Below are 15,540 nucleotides of genomic sequence, written 5' to 3' on the forward strand. Positions count from 1 at the left end.
GTCAATCACTACAAAATACTTCCTCAGTAAACATATGCTCCTTTCCCCTGTTGCCTGAGCGTGTCAATTCTTTCTGAGATCAGTCAACTGCAGCTCACCACCCCCCATGCCCCCACCAGGCTTTACAAGGTTCTAGAAGGCTTTCAGGGCAATGGGAGATGCAAAGAAATAAGGAGCCAGAAAAATGAGAAATAGGGGTATGTGGAAATGTGAGTGTGTGTATGTGTGTGCCTGTGCGTGTCAATGGTCACAATGTGGTTTGGACTGTCACAATGATTAGGAGATCCTAGGCGATTCTTATGCACAAAACCAAGGACGTGAAATGCTTCACAGTGTGTGGAAGGGTTCCACACAGCAAGGAATGCCCTCACTCAGAAACTTCTTATTGCGCTGCAAGGCTCCACTGGCCCCTCCTACATGCCCCTCCTAAGACTCCTGTCCTTCCTTTACTTCCCCTCAAGCTCTCCCAGGATGGCCAGTCACCTGAGTTTGCAGCTGTGCAGAGGGACAGGCAGAGGGAGCTCCTAGTGTCAGAAGCCTGGACTGCACGCTGACTTTCAGTTATTCTCTGTGTGACCTTGGGAGAGTCCCTAACCCGCTCCAAGTTGCAGAAATGCATTTGGAAGCCTATCAGCTCACAGAACACGGAGGAATCTAAGACTTCAGCTCCTCCTGTGGCTCTCAAACTCTTTTAAACTTTTTAGGATGGAATTCTTCAAGCACACACAGAGGGACAGGCAAAAAAGTATTGAAGCCTGTCGTTTCTGTCACCTGGTTTCAACAACCATCAGTCTGCCAATCTTCTTTCATCTACCACTCTTCCTCCCAACATCCTTTTTTATTTTTTTTTCTGGAACACTTTAAACAAACAAAATAGACATAACGTCATTTTACCCATAAATACATCAGTACACATTTCTAACAGATTAGGATCTTTCAAAATATATAATCACAATGCTGTTATGATGCCTAACGAAGTTCACAATGTCAGTCCTTGTCCATTCAAACTCTATCACTGAGAAACTTGCACATTCCTTCAAAAGAAATCTGGAGGAAGCACACAGTTTAGGCAGATAGGTGAAGGGACGATGCGGACAGACAGTGTTCCCCTTCAGCCTCTCCCCAGGGCATTCCTAAGATTGTGGGGCACAGTTTGAAAGCCCCTATTCCACTGCTACCCCTCAGTGTGCACCCTGAGAACACTGAGGCACAGACAGGAGCAGTGAAGGTGTCAAGGTCACACAGCAAGTAAGGCAGACCTGTTAAGTTCCAACATCAGAGGACTCCAGTGAGGTCACGCTAATTCGATCACCGTTTATCATTTGAAGTGTGAATAATGATAATAAAGGTGCCTTTCCAGGAGTGACCTTGACTGTACAAACCCCTCACATCTCTCACTTTCTGGATCCTCCAACCACTGTCGACCTATGGACTGGGCTCTGATCTTGGCTTAGAGCTTTTCCTGTCATTGTCTCACCTGGTTCCCGTGACAACCCGCAAGATACGGATGTTGAATGTAGCCACTGAAACTCTCTCCCCAGAGGCCCCAGGTCACACAGCTCACAGGAGACCAAGCCAGGACTTGAGCCCAGAGCTCCTAGGTCCCAGTTCCAGGTTTTCAAAGGAGCCAAGGGGCCAAGACCCCCAAGTCAGCTCTGAGTTGAGCATTTCCAGTAAATGCATCAAGGCATGAAGGAGAGTCCTCTGTGCAGCAAGAAAAAAGATAAGAGACACTGAGGGAAAGGAAATTAAATTCCAGAGAAAGGGCAGCAGGTGAGGGGAGAAGCAGGCACCCGCTAGACTCCTAAGTACTGGGCGATAGGTAGACGAGGAACAAGCTGCTTGTATAGGGGGTCCTCCTCCCTGGGGTCCTTGGGGATCATCTCGCTTCCTCATCTAAGACACCTTGCAGCCAGTGCTGGTTTCACAGTGATCTCAAGGTGAGGGGGTTTGAAATAATAGGAACAGTTGCCTGCCTTCCGTAGGACTAGCCCAGGGCAAAGTGGGGAATGCCTCACAGCTGGGCTTCCCTCCTTCCTTTACACTCCTTATTCCTGCTCAGAAAGAAACTCCCCTCTCAAGCACGGTGAGACATCCATTTGAAATCAGATGCATGGAACTCCATGTGTTACCCCCTTCTAGGACTGTCTGCACTTTAAAGGAGGCACCAGAAGGAAAGGGTGTAGCTTCACATATAGGACCAGCTTTGGAAAAATGGAATGTCAGTGCCACCCCCCACCCCCTGCCCCCCCTGCTCCTAGGCAATTAGGGCCAGCAGGGGAATTGGGAATGGAATAAAGGTCCTTTCTGGTGTCTGGCCAATCAGAATTGGGACAGCTGAAGTTCTCTCAACGCTCTGCCACCAACCAGCTGGATAAGCAGGAAATGCCACTCCCCCCCTTGGGCCTCAGTTTCTCCACCTGCAGAGCAGGGAGACATCAGACTGGATCAGTGATTCTCCCCACTGGTGGCCCTTCCACATTACCTGAGAAGGCTTTGAAAAACACCAGTGCCCAGGCCAACCCCAGACCCAGGACATCAGAATCCCTGGGATGCAGCCTGGGCAGCAGGATGTTTAAAAGGCTGATGATTCTCAGTGCTATGAGGGATGGGAGCTGCTGGACTAAACAATCTCCCAGGCTACCTCGAGAGGGGCAGTTTGTGAATACAGTTTAGTTCTCAGCCCCTTCATGACACTGGTCCTCAGTTTCCCTGTTGTACCATGAGCTGCCTGATTCAGTCCATTCCCAGCTGACCAGGCAAATCCCGTGTTCCTGAGCCCCGCAACTCTGAGCCTCAAGTTTGCCTTCCTCTGTGTAGAGAGGCAAGGGCAATGCAGCCTCCATTATTACCCCATTTGTCCACGTGAATGGCTGACTGGGGGAACGTGAAAGTAGGAGGGCATCTGGGGAAGGAGCAAGAGGCATGTGACAACACAGCTGTGACCTGGACCCCACTGTGACCACTGTCTGGCTTCTGTTCCTGAGGGTGCATTCTCCCTCTGGATGCTAACTGGTTTTCCTATTCATTGGTCCAGTGGTTTTGGACCTCCTCTGGCTCTTATCACCAAGGGGTCATCCAAGTAGGTCAAAGAAGAGGAAATCAAAGTTCAAGGAAGGGATTTGAAGGGGTCCAACTGTTCCCCAAGATACACTGTCTACTCTAGATAGACTCCCCAGCAACTTAAGAGGGAAAGCCCTAACAATGCACAAACAGGTCCTACTTTCTGAAGGCCAAGCTGGCAAACTGGGAAAGGGAAGGTGGTTGCTTACTGGATCCAGCTACCATTGACTGAATCCCTAATATGAGCTGGCTCTGTGCCAGGTACTTTCTGCCTGTTTATTCCACTTCAGTGTCCTGATATCATTATGCCCATTTTACAGAGGAGGAAAGCAAGGGATAGAGAGATAAAGTGACTCGACTCAAATCACACAGCAAGTCACTGGCAACAGAAATTCCAAGCCCAGTCTGCCTGATAATTTGACATGAAGAGAAACACAGATCTGCTAGGTCAAACCCAGAGCTCCACGTGAGACTTAGATTCATGTTTTATCCCCTTTCATCTGTAGGCGTATGGTCAGCACAAAGAGATGCAGGCAAGAGTGGCGACATTCTGCAGCAGGTCTAAAGAAGGGAATGGGGGTCATTCCTTCTCTCTCCAAAAAGACTGCTGAGGAAGAAACAGGCACTGAAGACTCGAGTTCATATCTGGGCTCTGTCCACTGGAAGAGCCCGTGGGACTTTGGACTAAGTCGCTTCAACTTTCCGAGACTTTGTTTCCTCCTTTGGAAAACAGAGGTAACGACGTCCACCTTCCAGGGCGGTTGTGAGGATGAAACTCGCAGACACAAGGCAAGCGCAGTACCCGGCACCTCGGAGGCACCCAGGAAGAGTTGCTTTCCTTCCTGCCTTTAAGTGTCCTCGGTCCATAAAGCCAAGACTGAGGTCACTGGAAAATCATGTCCAATAATAAGATCAAAGTTTATTGAGTGCTTACTATCCACCAAGTCCAGTTCTAAGCACTTGCCACGTATGAGCTCATGTCATGCGTCAGGCTCACTTTGCAGATGAAGAAGCTGACGCCCAGAGGAATCAGTTAACTTTCCCAAGGTCACACAACCAGTTAGGGGCAGAGGTAGATTCACGCAGAGGTAACCCAGCTACTAAAACTGGCTTCTAACCATTGCCATATCCTAGACCCCAGGTGTCACTATGAATGTTGTGGGGAAAACCATGTTAATACACGAACTTCTTGGAATCTAGCCTTTCCTGTTACAATTCTGAAGTTGGGGAAATGCAGGCACTCTTTTGGGGGGTTGGTTGGGTTGCGGGAAGTAGGGGCTGCAGAAGGGGGGAAATAAAAAGTCTCTTCTGAGTAGTCGCTAAACTCAACAGTCCAACATTTAGAACAAAAGAAGAAAGCATGGAAAGCGGAGGTGCTGGAGGGGCTTCAGGTAAATCCCTTTCTCCTTCTGAGCAGGGATTCTGGATCACTGAGGGATGGGGGTGGGAGGAGGGCAGCGCTTGTGGGGTCCACATTTCACTTATCTAACAGGTCAGGAGAAACTTTAACAAGATTAACTGCTGCTCAGGGGCCGCTGCTCCATGGAGCAGCAAATTGAGTCTATTGTTTTCTTTTTCTTCCTCTTTTCTCTTTCTGTCAAACTGGAGGGGTACGGTGGGGGAGGGCAGCTGGGGATGAGGGGCAAGGGTCTGGATCCTGCCTGGTGTGGTACAAAGGCGAAGGGATGTGTCAGGAAGCCCCCCGCCCCCAGACTTGAAAGGGAGCCCAAATTGCCGAGCACCGAGGCTGAGGGCTGTGCCTGGGTGGTGGGTCTGTGAGGGGTCGGAGGTAACAGTGTTTCTCAGACACATTCTCTCAGCAGTGTAGCGGGTGAGGTCTGGAAGTGGGGATGCCCAGGGTCAAATCCTAGCTCCTGGCATTGGGGAGCTGTGTCATCCAGCACACATCCCTCCCCTCTCCGCGTCTCTGTCTCCCTATTCGGTCAAAGAGAGAAGAACTGGACTGGGTAACCTCCAAGGACCCTCTTCACAACAGCCTTAAAGGACTCTTCAACCCTCAGACTCCTGCACACAGGCACTTTCTCACTTTAGCTTTGTTTTTGCCTGCATAAGCCTTCCCATTTTTATTTGTTAATATATATATATATATATATATATGTGTATTTATATATATTTCTCTCCTTCCCTTTTGGAAAAAATAAAAGGCATGTTTTCTGAGCTTCAGAAGCAAACTGCTCCTTCACTCCTTCCCTCTGCCTCTCCGAGCGCCTGTCTGAACTGGTGTCAGTGAAGTTTGAACCGGGGCAGAAATAGCATCCCAGGCGGATCTGGGAGCATAGCCCGCCTACCAGGAGCGGCAAGGCCTGCCTCTGCCAGACGACAAACCCGGTTAACAGCACCATAAAATTAGACCTTTACGAAACCCAATTGAATCCTGCAGCAAAGAGTGATGTAAGGCAGCCTGGCCTGACAGCAAGGCAGCAACCCTCTGCCTGAAATAGCAGCGCGGTCCCTGCTGAGAGATGCCTGCTCTCTCAAGATAGGTGACCAGGGATTCCTACGAAAGTGGTGACGCCCAGCCAGAGAGAGCCAGCAGAGGTCAGGCAGCAAACTGGGCACCCGAGGTCGCAGCGGGAGGACACGGTTTGGCACCGGCATCCAAACTGCCCACCTCGGCCCGGCCTCTCCCAGCCTGAACTTACACGAAGGAAGGAGCTGAAAAAGTGCTTCTGCAGAGAACCTCTGTTTGTTTGCTTTTTAATTCAAGGAGAAGCAGGTTCTTTTTAGTCCAACAGTCTGTACCGTGTGGAGGATATGCAGAATGAGTCTCTTCTGGCTCAAGGCCAGGTGTTTACACACCGCAAATCTGGCTCAGACTCAACTAGGGGAGGGGAAAAAAAAAATCCACCAGAATCCTCAGGAGAAAAGCTCTGAGCTTTCTGGTGCTACACGGCAGCAGTGACTTTTTTTTTTTTTTTCCCTCGTTTTGAGAAGAATGTTACTTCCCCACATAAAATGCACCAGGCATTTTATACAAGCAATAATAACCTAACGTCCCCCATCCAATTAAAGGATTTTACTGCACTATCTTTGTGTGAGAGAGCGAATGCGTCCTCAAAAGAGCGTGTGTGAAGAGAGGCTCCTTGTCTGAATTACAGACATTTATAAAGCAGGCTCCTGTGGAATCCCAGGTGCTATATATATTTTTTTTTGAAAAAATGCATTTACTACCTTTTCATTGATGATACCTATATAACCCTGCACTCTCCCCTCTGGAGGAGAAGCCTTCCAAATCACTGGTATGGCAGGTAAAGACTAGGAAAAATCAGATCTACTCATTTAAAAAAAAAAAAAAAACCCTCCAATCTGCAGGCTCTGTGTTTTTCCTATGTTCCGAAAGAGAAGTAAACATACCACAGCCCTGAATTATAATCATCATCATTATTATTATAAATAACATCTCCCCTCTACTCTACATTATAACCCCCTCTGGCTGACTAGGGCTTGAGGGCTAAAGGTGAATAAGCTCAGTTTCCCTCTCCTTCCTGAGGGGGGGGGGTAAAAAAAAAAAGAAAAAAGAAAAAAAGAAGCATGTGATGACGTCAGGTATGGGGGAAAGTCACTTTCTAGCTCTCGGCTTGGTAGCGGGAGTGTGGGAGCTTGGGGGGCATATTCTTGGTATAGCAGCAGAGTTTGGGTCCCCTAAATGGACTTGATGTAAATAGGACAGTGAGCGCAGCGGTTGAGAAAGTCCACGCCAAAACAGAAAGAAGCGGACTGCCGGAAGAACTCAGAGCTTTCCCTTCTAAGAAAGTGTGTGTAAGGGGGTGGGATCGCAGAATGCCTCCACACGTTTCCTGGCTGCAGCGAAAGGGGAACCCCTACTCTCACTTTGAGACGTCCTAGGACATGGCAAGACTGTTTGTGCAGGAAGGGAATCTCCCAGCCAGAAGAGGCAAAACTTTCCTTCTCCCCTCCAGCGCCGCCCCCCTCCGCCCCCCAGTTTTATTAAAGGCATTGCCACAGATTCATTAGGAGGGGGGGAAAATGGATGTTGGTGCATTTCTAAGGTTTGCAACCCTCCCAAAGTGTCCGGTTTCACTACGGGCTGTGCTGTAGAACGGTGTGTGTGTGTGTTGGGCGGGGGGCGGGGGGGGGTGAGGAGGGAGAACTCAAATTCATTACGGGCTCGTAAAAGTCCCAAATGAGAAAAGCGCCCCGTTTCTCAGCCTAGTCGGGGGAGGACTGGCGGGGTGTGCCTGAGGAAAGTCTCACCCCAGCCCCGAGTGACAGGCTTGGAAAGCGAGGACATGGGATGGCAGTATGCGTGCGCGTGTCTGTGTGTGCCTGGGGTAAGGGGGTGAATCCCAGAGGCAGGCAGCAACCACAGAGCAACTTTGGGGGCACTTCGAGGACTTCTAGGTCCTGGCGATCACAACAACCTTGTCCTTGTAGGCTTTCAGGGTAACGGGGCCAAGTAATGGGGCAGGGTCACCTCCATTAAAAAGCCAAAGAAATCAACGGTCCCCTAGCCACTTTTCACATGCATCCCAACTGGGTCCTTCCTCCATCCCAAGCGGAGACAGTACCTCTGACCATCCAAAACACGGTTCAAGCGCACGAGGCTCCCTGGAGACCAGCCCTCACCAACTGCGGGTCTCCAGGAGGCCGGGAGCGCTCCCTGCGCTCTTCCAGCGGGGCTAGGCGGAGACGCCTTCCGAGTGCGCCCATTCCGCAGATGGGGCAAAGTGAGGCTCGCAGCTCGCCCCGGAGCCGCTGCGCCGCCGGCACAGCGGCTCCCGCACAGAAACACCCGCCAGCCCCCAACGATCCCGCCACCAGCGCCCAAGCACCCGCGCGCCCCTGGGGCCGCAGGGCCGGTGCAGCGCCCGCCTGGGCGCCCTCGCCTACCTGTGATCACCGCCGGAGAGCTCTGGCCCCCCTCCGCTCGCAGCCACACTTGCAGCGTGAACGCGTCCCGGGGCAGCTCGAGGTCGGCCCGCAGGCGCAGCTGCTCGCCTCGCCCGCTGAAATAGAGCGCCCGGCTCGGCGGGCTCGGCTCCTCCGCGGCGCCCCTCGTCTCCCGCTGCTGCCGCCGCCGGGGGACGCGCACGGCTTCCCAGGCACCGCCCGGCGGCGGCGGCGGCGGCGGCGGCGAGGCGCGGCGGCCGCGGGCCGCCCGGGTGGCGCAGGTGGCCGGGCCGGCGGCGGGGCGCGGGGGGCGGCCGGCCCGCGGGTCTCTCCGGGCCCGGCGGGGGCGCTCGGCCAGCCCGCAGCCCAGCGCGGCGCTCAGCAGCCCCAGGCGCAGCACCCAACTCCAGAGCCGCATGTCCGACGGTCCCCCCCGCCCCCCCTTCGCCCCTGCACCGCCGCCCGGAGCTGCCAGCTTTAGGAGCCTCGGCGCCTCGACTTTCTTCGCTTCTTCACCCTTCTTGGGCGAGCCCCCCCGTCCACTTGCTTTTTTCTTTTCTTTCTCGCTTTCCTCCTCAAGGTGTGTGCTCCACTCCCCCCACCTTTGAAAAATACAGCCCAACTCCTCCTGGTTGGCAATTAATTTCTCTCCCCGCTCCTTTATCTGCCTTATTTCCCCCCTCTAACAGCTGGTTGCCTTCCTCCTTGTTTTATTTCATTTTATTTTATATGATTTCTCGCTCTTAAAAAAAAAAAAAGCTCCTCTAAGACACTGATCCGCTGAATTCCCTCCCCCCAAAAGATGCTCTAATTTATTTATTTTTTGCGTCCTTTATAACACAAGCCACAGCCCCCTTCTCCCCCCCCGTCCCCCCTCCCCTCCCTCCTTCTTCACAAAATGAAAGGAAAGAGGGGGGAAAAATCCCTCAGAAGATGAGTAAACAAGCGTATGCTAATCTGCTCCCGAGCGCTCCACCTTCCCAATTGAATGAGTCCCAGTTAAAACTGCGGGGATCATGACTAATCAATCAGTTTGGAGAGGCCGAGCTACCCAGCCTTCCTCCACTTTCCCGTTTGCCTCCTTCGCTCCGCTTCTCCACCCCCTCCCTTCTTCTTCTTCTTTTTTTTTTTTTTAAGAAGACAATCTTAAAGTAACAATTTAATGAAATTCTGTACACACCCCCTTATGGTCCTCCCAGCTCTCCTCATTCCTGCTCAAAACACACATTCCTGTTTTTGTTTTGGTTTGCTTGCTTTTTTCCCTCCTTCACTCCCCCCCCTCCCCAACTTTTTTTTTCCTCCTGGCGGGAGAAAAATCTATCTCTTCTCTCAGGATCCCCTTTGCACTTTGCTGGTAAACCTCATCCTTCTCTATAGCACATAAAGAGTCTTGAAACTTGATTCTCAGATTTTGTTGTAATGCTGTCTCCTTCTCTCTCTCCCTCTTTCCCTCTTCTTTCCCTTCTCTTGCCTTACCTCTCCTTTTCTCCCTTTCCCTCTCAGAATTCCCTTAAAGTTATACAATGATGAACGTCCCCCTCTTCTCTGAGCCCTGGGTGCTTCTGGCTTCAGCTAGTCCAAATGTCCCAAAGTCCTCACTGAATCATCAGAAGCAACCAGGAAAGGCATTTTCTGAGGCATTTGCCTTCCCGAAGCGGTACACTCAGCACAACTAGGTCTCTAAATACTCCTGAATACTCTTAAAAATATTCTGTTGGTTAGAAATTATTTTATTTTTATATAAAAATGAAAAAAAACTATTATTTTGCCTTCTTTTTTCGACCTAAGAAATTCAGGTGCTCTGACATTGTTCAAGTCACAGGTAAGGATCTAACCATTGGGTGCTTTGTAGATCTGTTTTGAACTGGGACATATATGTAATATATTTTTGTTCTTTTTTTCCCCCTCTTTGTAGAACTCAAAGGCTCCCCCTTATGGCAAAACAGTTCTTTTTTTTTTTTTGCTTTTTTTGTTTTTGTTTTTGTTTTTCCCTTCCAAGTGTTTAATAAGTTAAAATGAGTTAGCAGTGGTGGATTACAAATTATTAGTTACCGGTCTGTTCAAATAATGTAGTGATAAAAATATGCTGTGTGAGGTTTGCATGAGGATAGTGAGCTGGAAGAATTAACTCGACTTTCCTCCCATCTATGTGTTCCTGTCCTCAGGGCTGCTCCAGACCCTGCCTGAGAGCTGGGGTCATTCTTGCATGCTTCAAGGGAGAGTGAACACCGGTGGAGAGTATGTGTTTGTGAAAGTATGCGGATTTGTAGAATGAGCAAATGACTCAGACATCCCCTATAAAAGCCGGAATGTGGTGTGCAGGGATTATGGCACCAGTCTGAAGACGGGAGATCCCAGATTCAGATCTTGGTTTGGGAAGAACTTGCCCTATAGTCTTAGACTAAGAATGTGTGAAATCAGCTTCTCCAGTTATAAAATGAAAATGGCGTTATATCCTAAATATGTTTCCAGAGACTGGCTGAAAGAAGATGATCTTTGGTGCATAATGCCATGGATAAGGAATTTGCCTAGGCAAATCTTTCACTTTCTGCAACTCCAAGTCACTTATAAAAGTCATAAGATTGACATTCAATAATAATAATAAGACCTATATTGAACTACATATATTATATCCTGCAAAATCCCCCTGTTTTCTCAATAGAGATTGGAACCTGACTACTAATTCACTTCAATTGTGGCTACTAGGTATTTGGAAACTGTATTCCTTCCAAGGGCTTCTAAGTCATTTTATACAATAGTTTTGAATATTCCTAGACATTTGGGACTTTGTCAACTCTCTCACCAAGAGTGAAAACACGGGACTTATAGTTCTAAGTCCCACTCACTCCACCATGTATCTGGAGTGATTCGCTTAGCTAGCCCTGCACTTCCGAACCTTTAAAATGGGAGATGTGTTTCACAAATGTGTTTTGAGGTTAAAATATACTTCGGGGTATAATATTTTGTAAACTATAAAAACGCTATATAAATCCATTTTAGTCCACTGTTGTTGTCAAGGACCAAGTGGGCCTTAGGTTCTTAAAGACAAACAAAAATCTGGGAGGCCAAGTCACCCTTTCTGTCCTGTGGCAGGCATGATGGGAAGGAATGGACAAGTCCAAGTCCCATAGCTCCCTGAGCTTCTGGACCTCAGCCCCTAAATGTGTTGGAAGCAACTGGCAAGGCCTTTCACTGGTCTTTTCATGGAACATACATTTATTATTCTATCCCACCTGTCTTGGAAGCCACACTTACTTTTATGACTGTATGCATCTATGTACGCATGTATGTGTTTGTTTTTAACTGAGCGAATAGAACTGGATGAAATGTAACCCTTGGTTCATGACGCACCCTTATCATTGGTTTATGCATGACATTCTTATTTATTTATATATAACAAATAATGTATCAAGTGCTGCCATCCCTCTTTTACTCCATCCCTTAATGTCTCGTGGATTTGGCCCGTCTCCTTTCATCATTGGTGCTCAAACAGCAATCATCTGGGAGTTAGGAGACTTGAGTTCTAATTCTGACTGTGAATTCTTTGACCTCAGTTTACTCCTATGTAAAATGAAAGAGCAGGAGTCCAAGATTCCTAAGATCACTTCCAAAGCTGAAATGTAAGGGAGCCCCTAATTATTGGAATATGGCAATAATTCCCATCTAATCATCTCATATGTGGTCAATTCCCTCCCACCCCCCAAAAGGCCCCTTGTTTCTGGGGAATTTCATTCTAAAAACTACTTTTTAGAACAAAAAGAACTGTTCCTCTAATCTTAGGATATACTCCTTCAATATTCATTTTATTTGGTAATAACTAAAAGCAAGGCATTTTGCCAAGGAGGTATAAGGGTTCACTGGAAATTTGGAGGGCAATGTCTAAGTGGAGTCATAAAGTTTGAGAAGGGCTTGAATGAGTGAGGCTGGTTCAAAGTATGCATTTCAGAGTCACCCTGTCCTGGGTTCCTATGGCCTTCAGCAAGTCACTCAATTTCTCTGATCTCAGTGACCTTATCACGGAGCTGTCCTGAGGATGCTGTGCTGTGTGATACACTGTAGGAGCTCATTAAATGAGCAACCTTTCTTCCTTTCCAAGGATCTAAATTTCATGGCCCCTGAGGCTTTTGTCAGCTTTCATCTATAGCCTGAGCCCCACCTATTTCTTACTCCAAGGCAGAAGGATTATTCTTACCTCAGAATTCCGAGGCAAGCATTGTCTGTCTGGTAGAATCTGGAACTTGATTAGATAGGATCCTCCTTTGTTCCTGGTGTCCTGTTTATGTTTTCTTTCTACAACATTAGAACCCATCTAGGGTAAGGATCTTCAAGGGCCAGTTAGATCACCACACCCCTCCCCCACCATCCTGAAGGGGGCTCCCTCCTCTGGTCACTCATAAAACTTCCTCTGAATTTCTCTGGGCACATCCCCAAAGCCAACTATCACACTTAATTATTTATCTGCTTGTCTCCCTTTTCGTGTGGGACAGAGTCTGTTGCATTCATATTTGTGTTTCCCCAAATGCCTAGTCCAGCACTTTGCACATAACTATAGCTGCTGGTTCAGGAAAAAAAAAATACACACACACACACACATACACACACACACAGAGACTTATAAATCCATAAACATGTGTAGATGTATGTATGTATATATTCTCGCTTCTCTATGCTTCTTTAGTTCTTCCTATGATGCCAATATGGTCAGTGCTATGAACACATTAAGCTCTTAGTAAATGCATAATTTCTTTATTTTGCCAGCCTCCCCTTCCCCAGATGATGCATCTGTGGACACGCAGACAGATATACTGAAGTTCACTGGCTGCCCATGTGATGGTCACTAAAAAGAATGTGGGCTTTGGAGAAGAAAGTGGATTCACATCTTACCTTTGCTAAAGAACAATTCTAATAACAGCTTACATTTATTGAGTATGCACTATGTTCCCAGCAATATTTAAATGCCTTTTATAGGAATGAGTCCATCTAATCCTCAGAACAAGCTGACAGAGGAAGTCCGATAATCATCCCATTTTACAGGAGGAAAAGAAAAACAATCCTGAATCACAGAGGCTAAGTAAATAGTAGAGAGCTCAGCCAATCTGGATCTAGCACTCTGTGCTCTAGCTCTGGGGGCTAAGAAGAATCACTTAACCTTTTGAATCTCATTTTTCATTTTCACAGATTTCATGGGGTTATCTGGGAGATTAAATGAGACGATAGGGATGGGTATCCTATTGCATAGTGACGAGTACATATGTCAGTGGGTGCTGGAGAAACATTAGCTTCTTTACTTCCTCCCATACAGTAGTTTAATTATGCTAATTTAACACATGAACTAGAGTTGACAATTGTAAGAATCATGCCAGCAGTAATAACAACTCGTCTGCACTGAGCACCAGCTATGTGTCAGGCACTGTACTGAGTTTTAACTTTCCACAAAACTAGGAGGTAGGTTTGAACCTAATTTATCTGAATTGCTCAGCAGTTTTCTGCCTATCCTTCTATCTTCTTAAATCATGTTAAAAAACACATTTTATTTTCAGCCCCGAGTATTTTTTTTAGCATCTCCAAGCTCCATCTGAAAAAAATAAATTAATCTCAGGATTTAATAATTGCCTGTTCTACAAAGCCACAAAGAAAAGAGAACTGATGGTCACACTGTCATGCCTGAGGTGGGGATGGCTAGATGGGGATTAGGGACCACTCTGGCTGGAGGTGCAGCTGGCGAGCTCCAGATGCTTTTCTCTGTAGTTTTTGAAACTTGTGTGTCCCCGAGTGGTGGCATGAACTGGAGTTCTCGTCTAGGCTTCCTGCAGATTTATGACCAGGAAGCTGAAACAGCAACTTCTAGACTCCAACCCTGGTCCTTTGGCTCACGCACACCAAAGAGCTTCATTTTATTCAACTCAGATGCCCGAGGCATTTCTTAAGCTGAGAATTTTAGTTGAAGACGATCACTGCTTGACACTGCATTTTTTTTTTCTACTTGTAGAAAAACATATAATTTTATGAATTCTATCCTTTATTCTCTTCACTAATAAGAATTACCTAGAATTTATTATGAGAGATACTATCTTGAGTGGTTACATAGATGATTTCATTTAATCCTCAAAACTACAATCTGTAGCTTTTCTTATTCCCATTTTGCTGATTAAAAAAAAAATGAGGCTCAGTAAAGTTGGTTGGATTTTATGACATTTGAACCCAAGTCTATCTCACTTCAAAGTCCACATTCTTAACTGCTTGGCGGGTGCCTGCCCCAATCTACCTTTAATCTTTGTATATTTTAAATTGGAATCAGAATATCTCCATAATCTTGCAGAAAAGGAAGCTTTGTGAGAAATAAAAAATGGGCAATGGTGGGAGTTTTCTTCATTTGGTATGTTTCACCTTTTTTTGTTGAATGGAAAATAAACTGTGTGATACACCCTTCCGCTTAATTCCAGGACAAATGTATCCTGTGGCTTATTTGAGAAGAGGCCTTAAGTCACATAATGGACGATGCTTTCAACCCTGTTTTTTTCCAGAAGTTGCAGAATCACTGTCCAATTGCCCACTTTTTATATCATCTGAGATTGAAGGCATGCAATTAATTGTTGTTCAGTGAAGACCTTTCCATGGGAAACTAATCCAGCAATGCTTTCTGATGAAATCCACCTATACCAATTAAGAATAGCATTACTTGTTGAGTGGCTTCTGTATGCCATGCATGGACCTGTGGGCACATATTCTCACAACTCAATTAGGTTGGTTTTGCTCTGCTTGTTTTAAAAGAGGGGGAAAGCCAAGTTCAGAAAAAGGGAGCAGTGTACCCCAAATCACCTGGCTAGAAGATATATGTCCAAACCAAAACTCTAACCTACGTGCTTTTCTCCAATCTAGTGCAAATGTCACCTTCTCCCTAACATTATTCTTTATTAAGTATTAAAATAAATCATTCCCAGAGGATTATTTAGCTCTGTTTCCTCTCCTGTACTGTTGGATTTATGTCCTTGTCTTGCTTTCTGTGACAGGTCTTATAAGCTTCTTAAAGATGAGCCTGCGTTTTCTGCCTTTTGAGATCCCCCATGGGGTTAACTCTCTGTGGTTTATGCTGAATAGGAGATCAGTGAACACTGGGTGAACTCTCTGGGAACCTCTGTAACTCCTGCCTACGTGTGACTTCCAGAATAATGCCCTGCTTCCTTCATCTTACCTCAGCTTGAGTCCTTCAAATTCTTTTCTGTTGTTGCTGTTGTTTTCTATTTGTTTGCATGTACCTTTTATTTATTTTTTAAAAAAATTTCATTGGAGTACAGTTGATTTACAATGCTGTTACTTTCACGTGTACAGCTAAGTGAATCAGTTATACATATTTATATATCCACTCTTTTTCAGAGTCTTTTCCCATATAAGCCATTACAGAGTATTGAGTAGAGTTCCCTGTGCTATACAGCAGGTCCTTAATAGTTATCTATTTTATATATAGTAGTATGTATATGTCAATCCCAATCTCCCAGTTTATCCCTTCCCCCTTTTCCTCCTTGGTAACCATAAGTTTGTTTTCTACATTTGTGACTCTATTTCTCTTTTGTAAATAAGTTCATTTGTACCACTTTGCATCAACAT

The 15,540-nt window shown here is 46.8% G+C and overlaps 1 protein-coding gene across 1 annotated transcript in view; it reads right to left on the reverse strand.

Annotated features, from left to right (window-relative positions):
- PAPPA (pappalysin 1) overlaps positions 1-8,759 on the reverse strand; it is a 256,176-nt gene extending 247,417 nt beyond the window's left edge. The window contains exon 1 of the mRNA XM_081237665.1: positions 7,936-8,759. Within this exon, the coding sequence (XP_081093791.1) occupies positions 7,936-8,353 (418 nt within the window). The 5' untranslated portion in view covers positions 8,354-8,759. The remainder of the gene's footprint in view (positions 1-7,935) is intronic.
- Between the last annotated feature and the right edge of the window lie 6,781 nt (positions 8,760-15,540).

Source organism: Mesoplodon bidens, assembly GCF_964165515.1.
Source record: "Mesoplodon bidens genome assembly, chromosome: 6".
Taxonomy (NCBI): Eukaryota; Metazoa; Chordata; class Mammalia; order Artiodactyla; family Ziphiidae; genus Mesoplodon; species Mesoplodon bidens.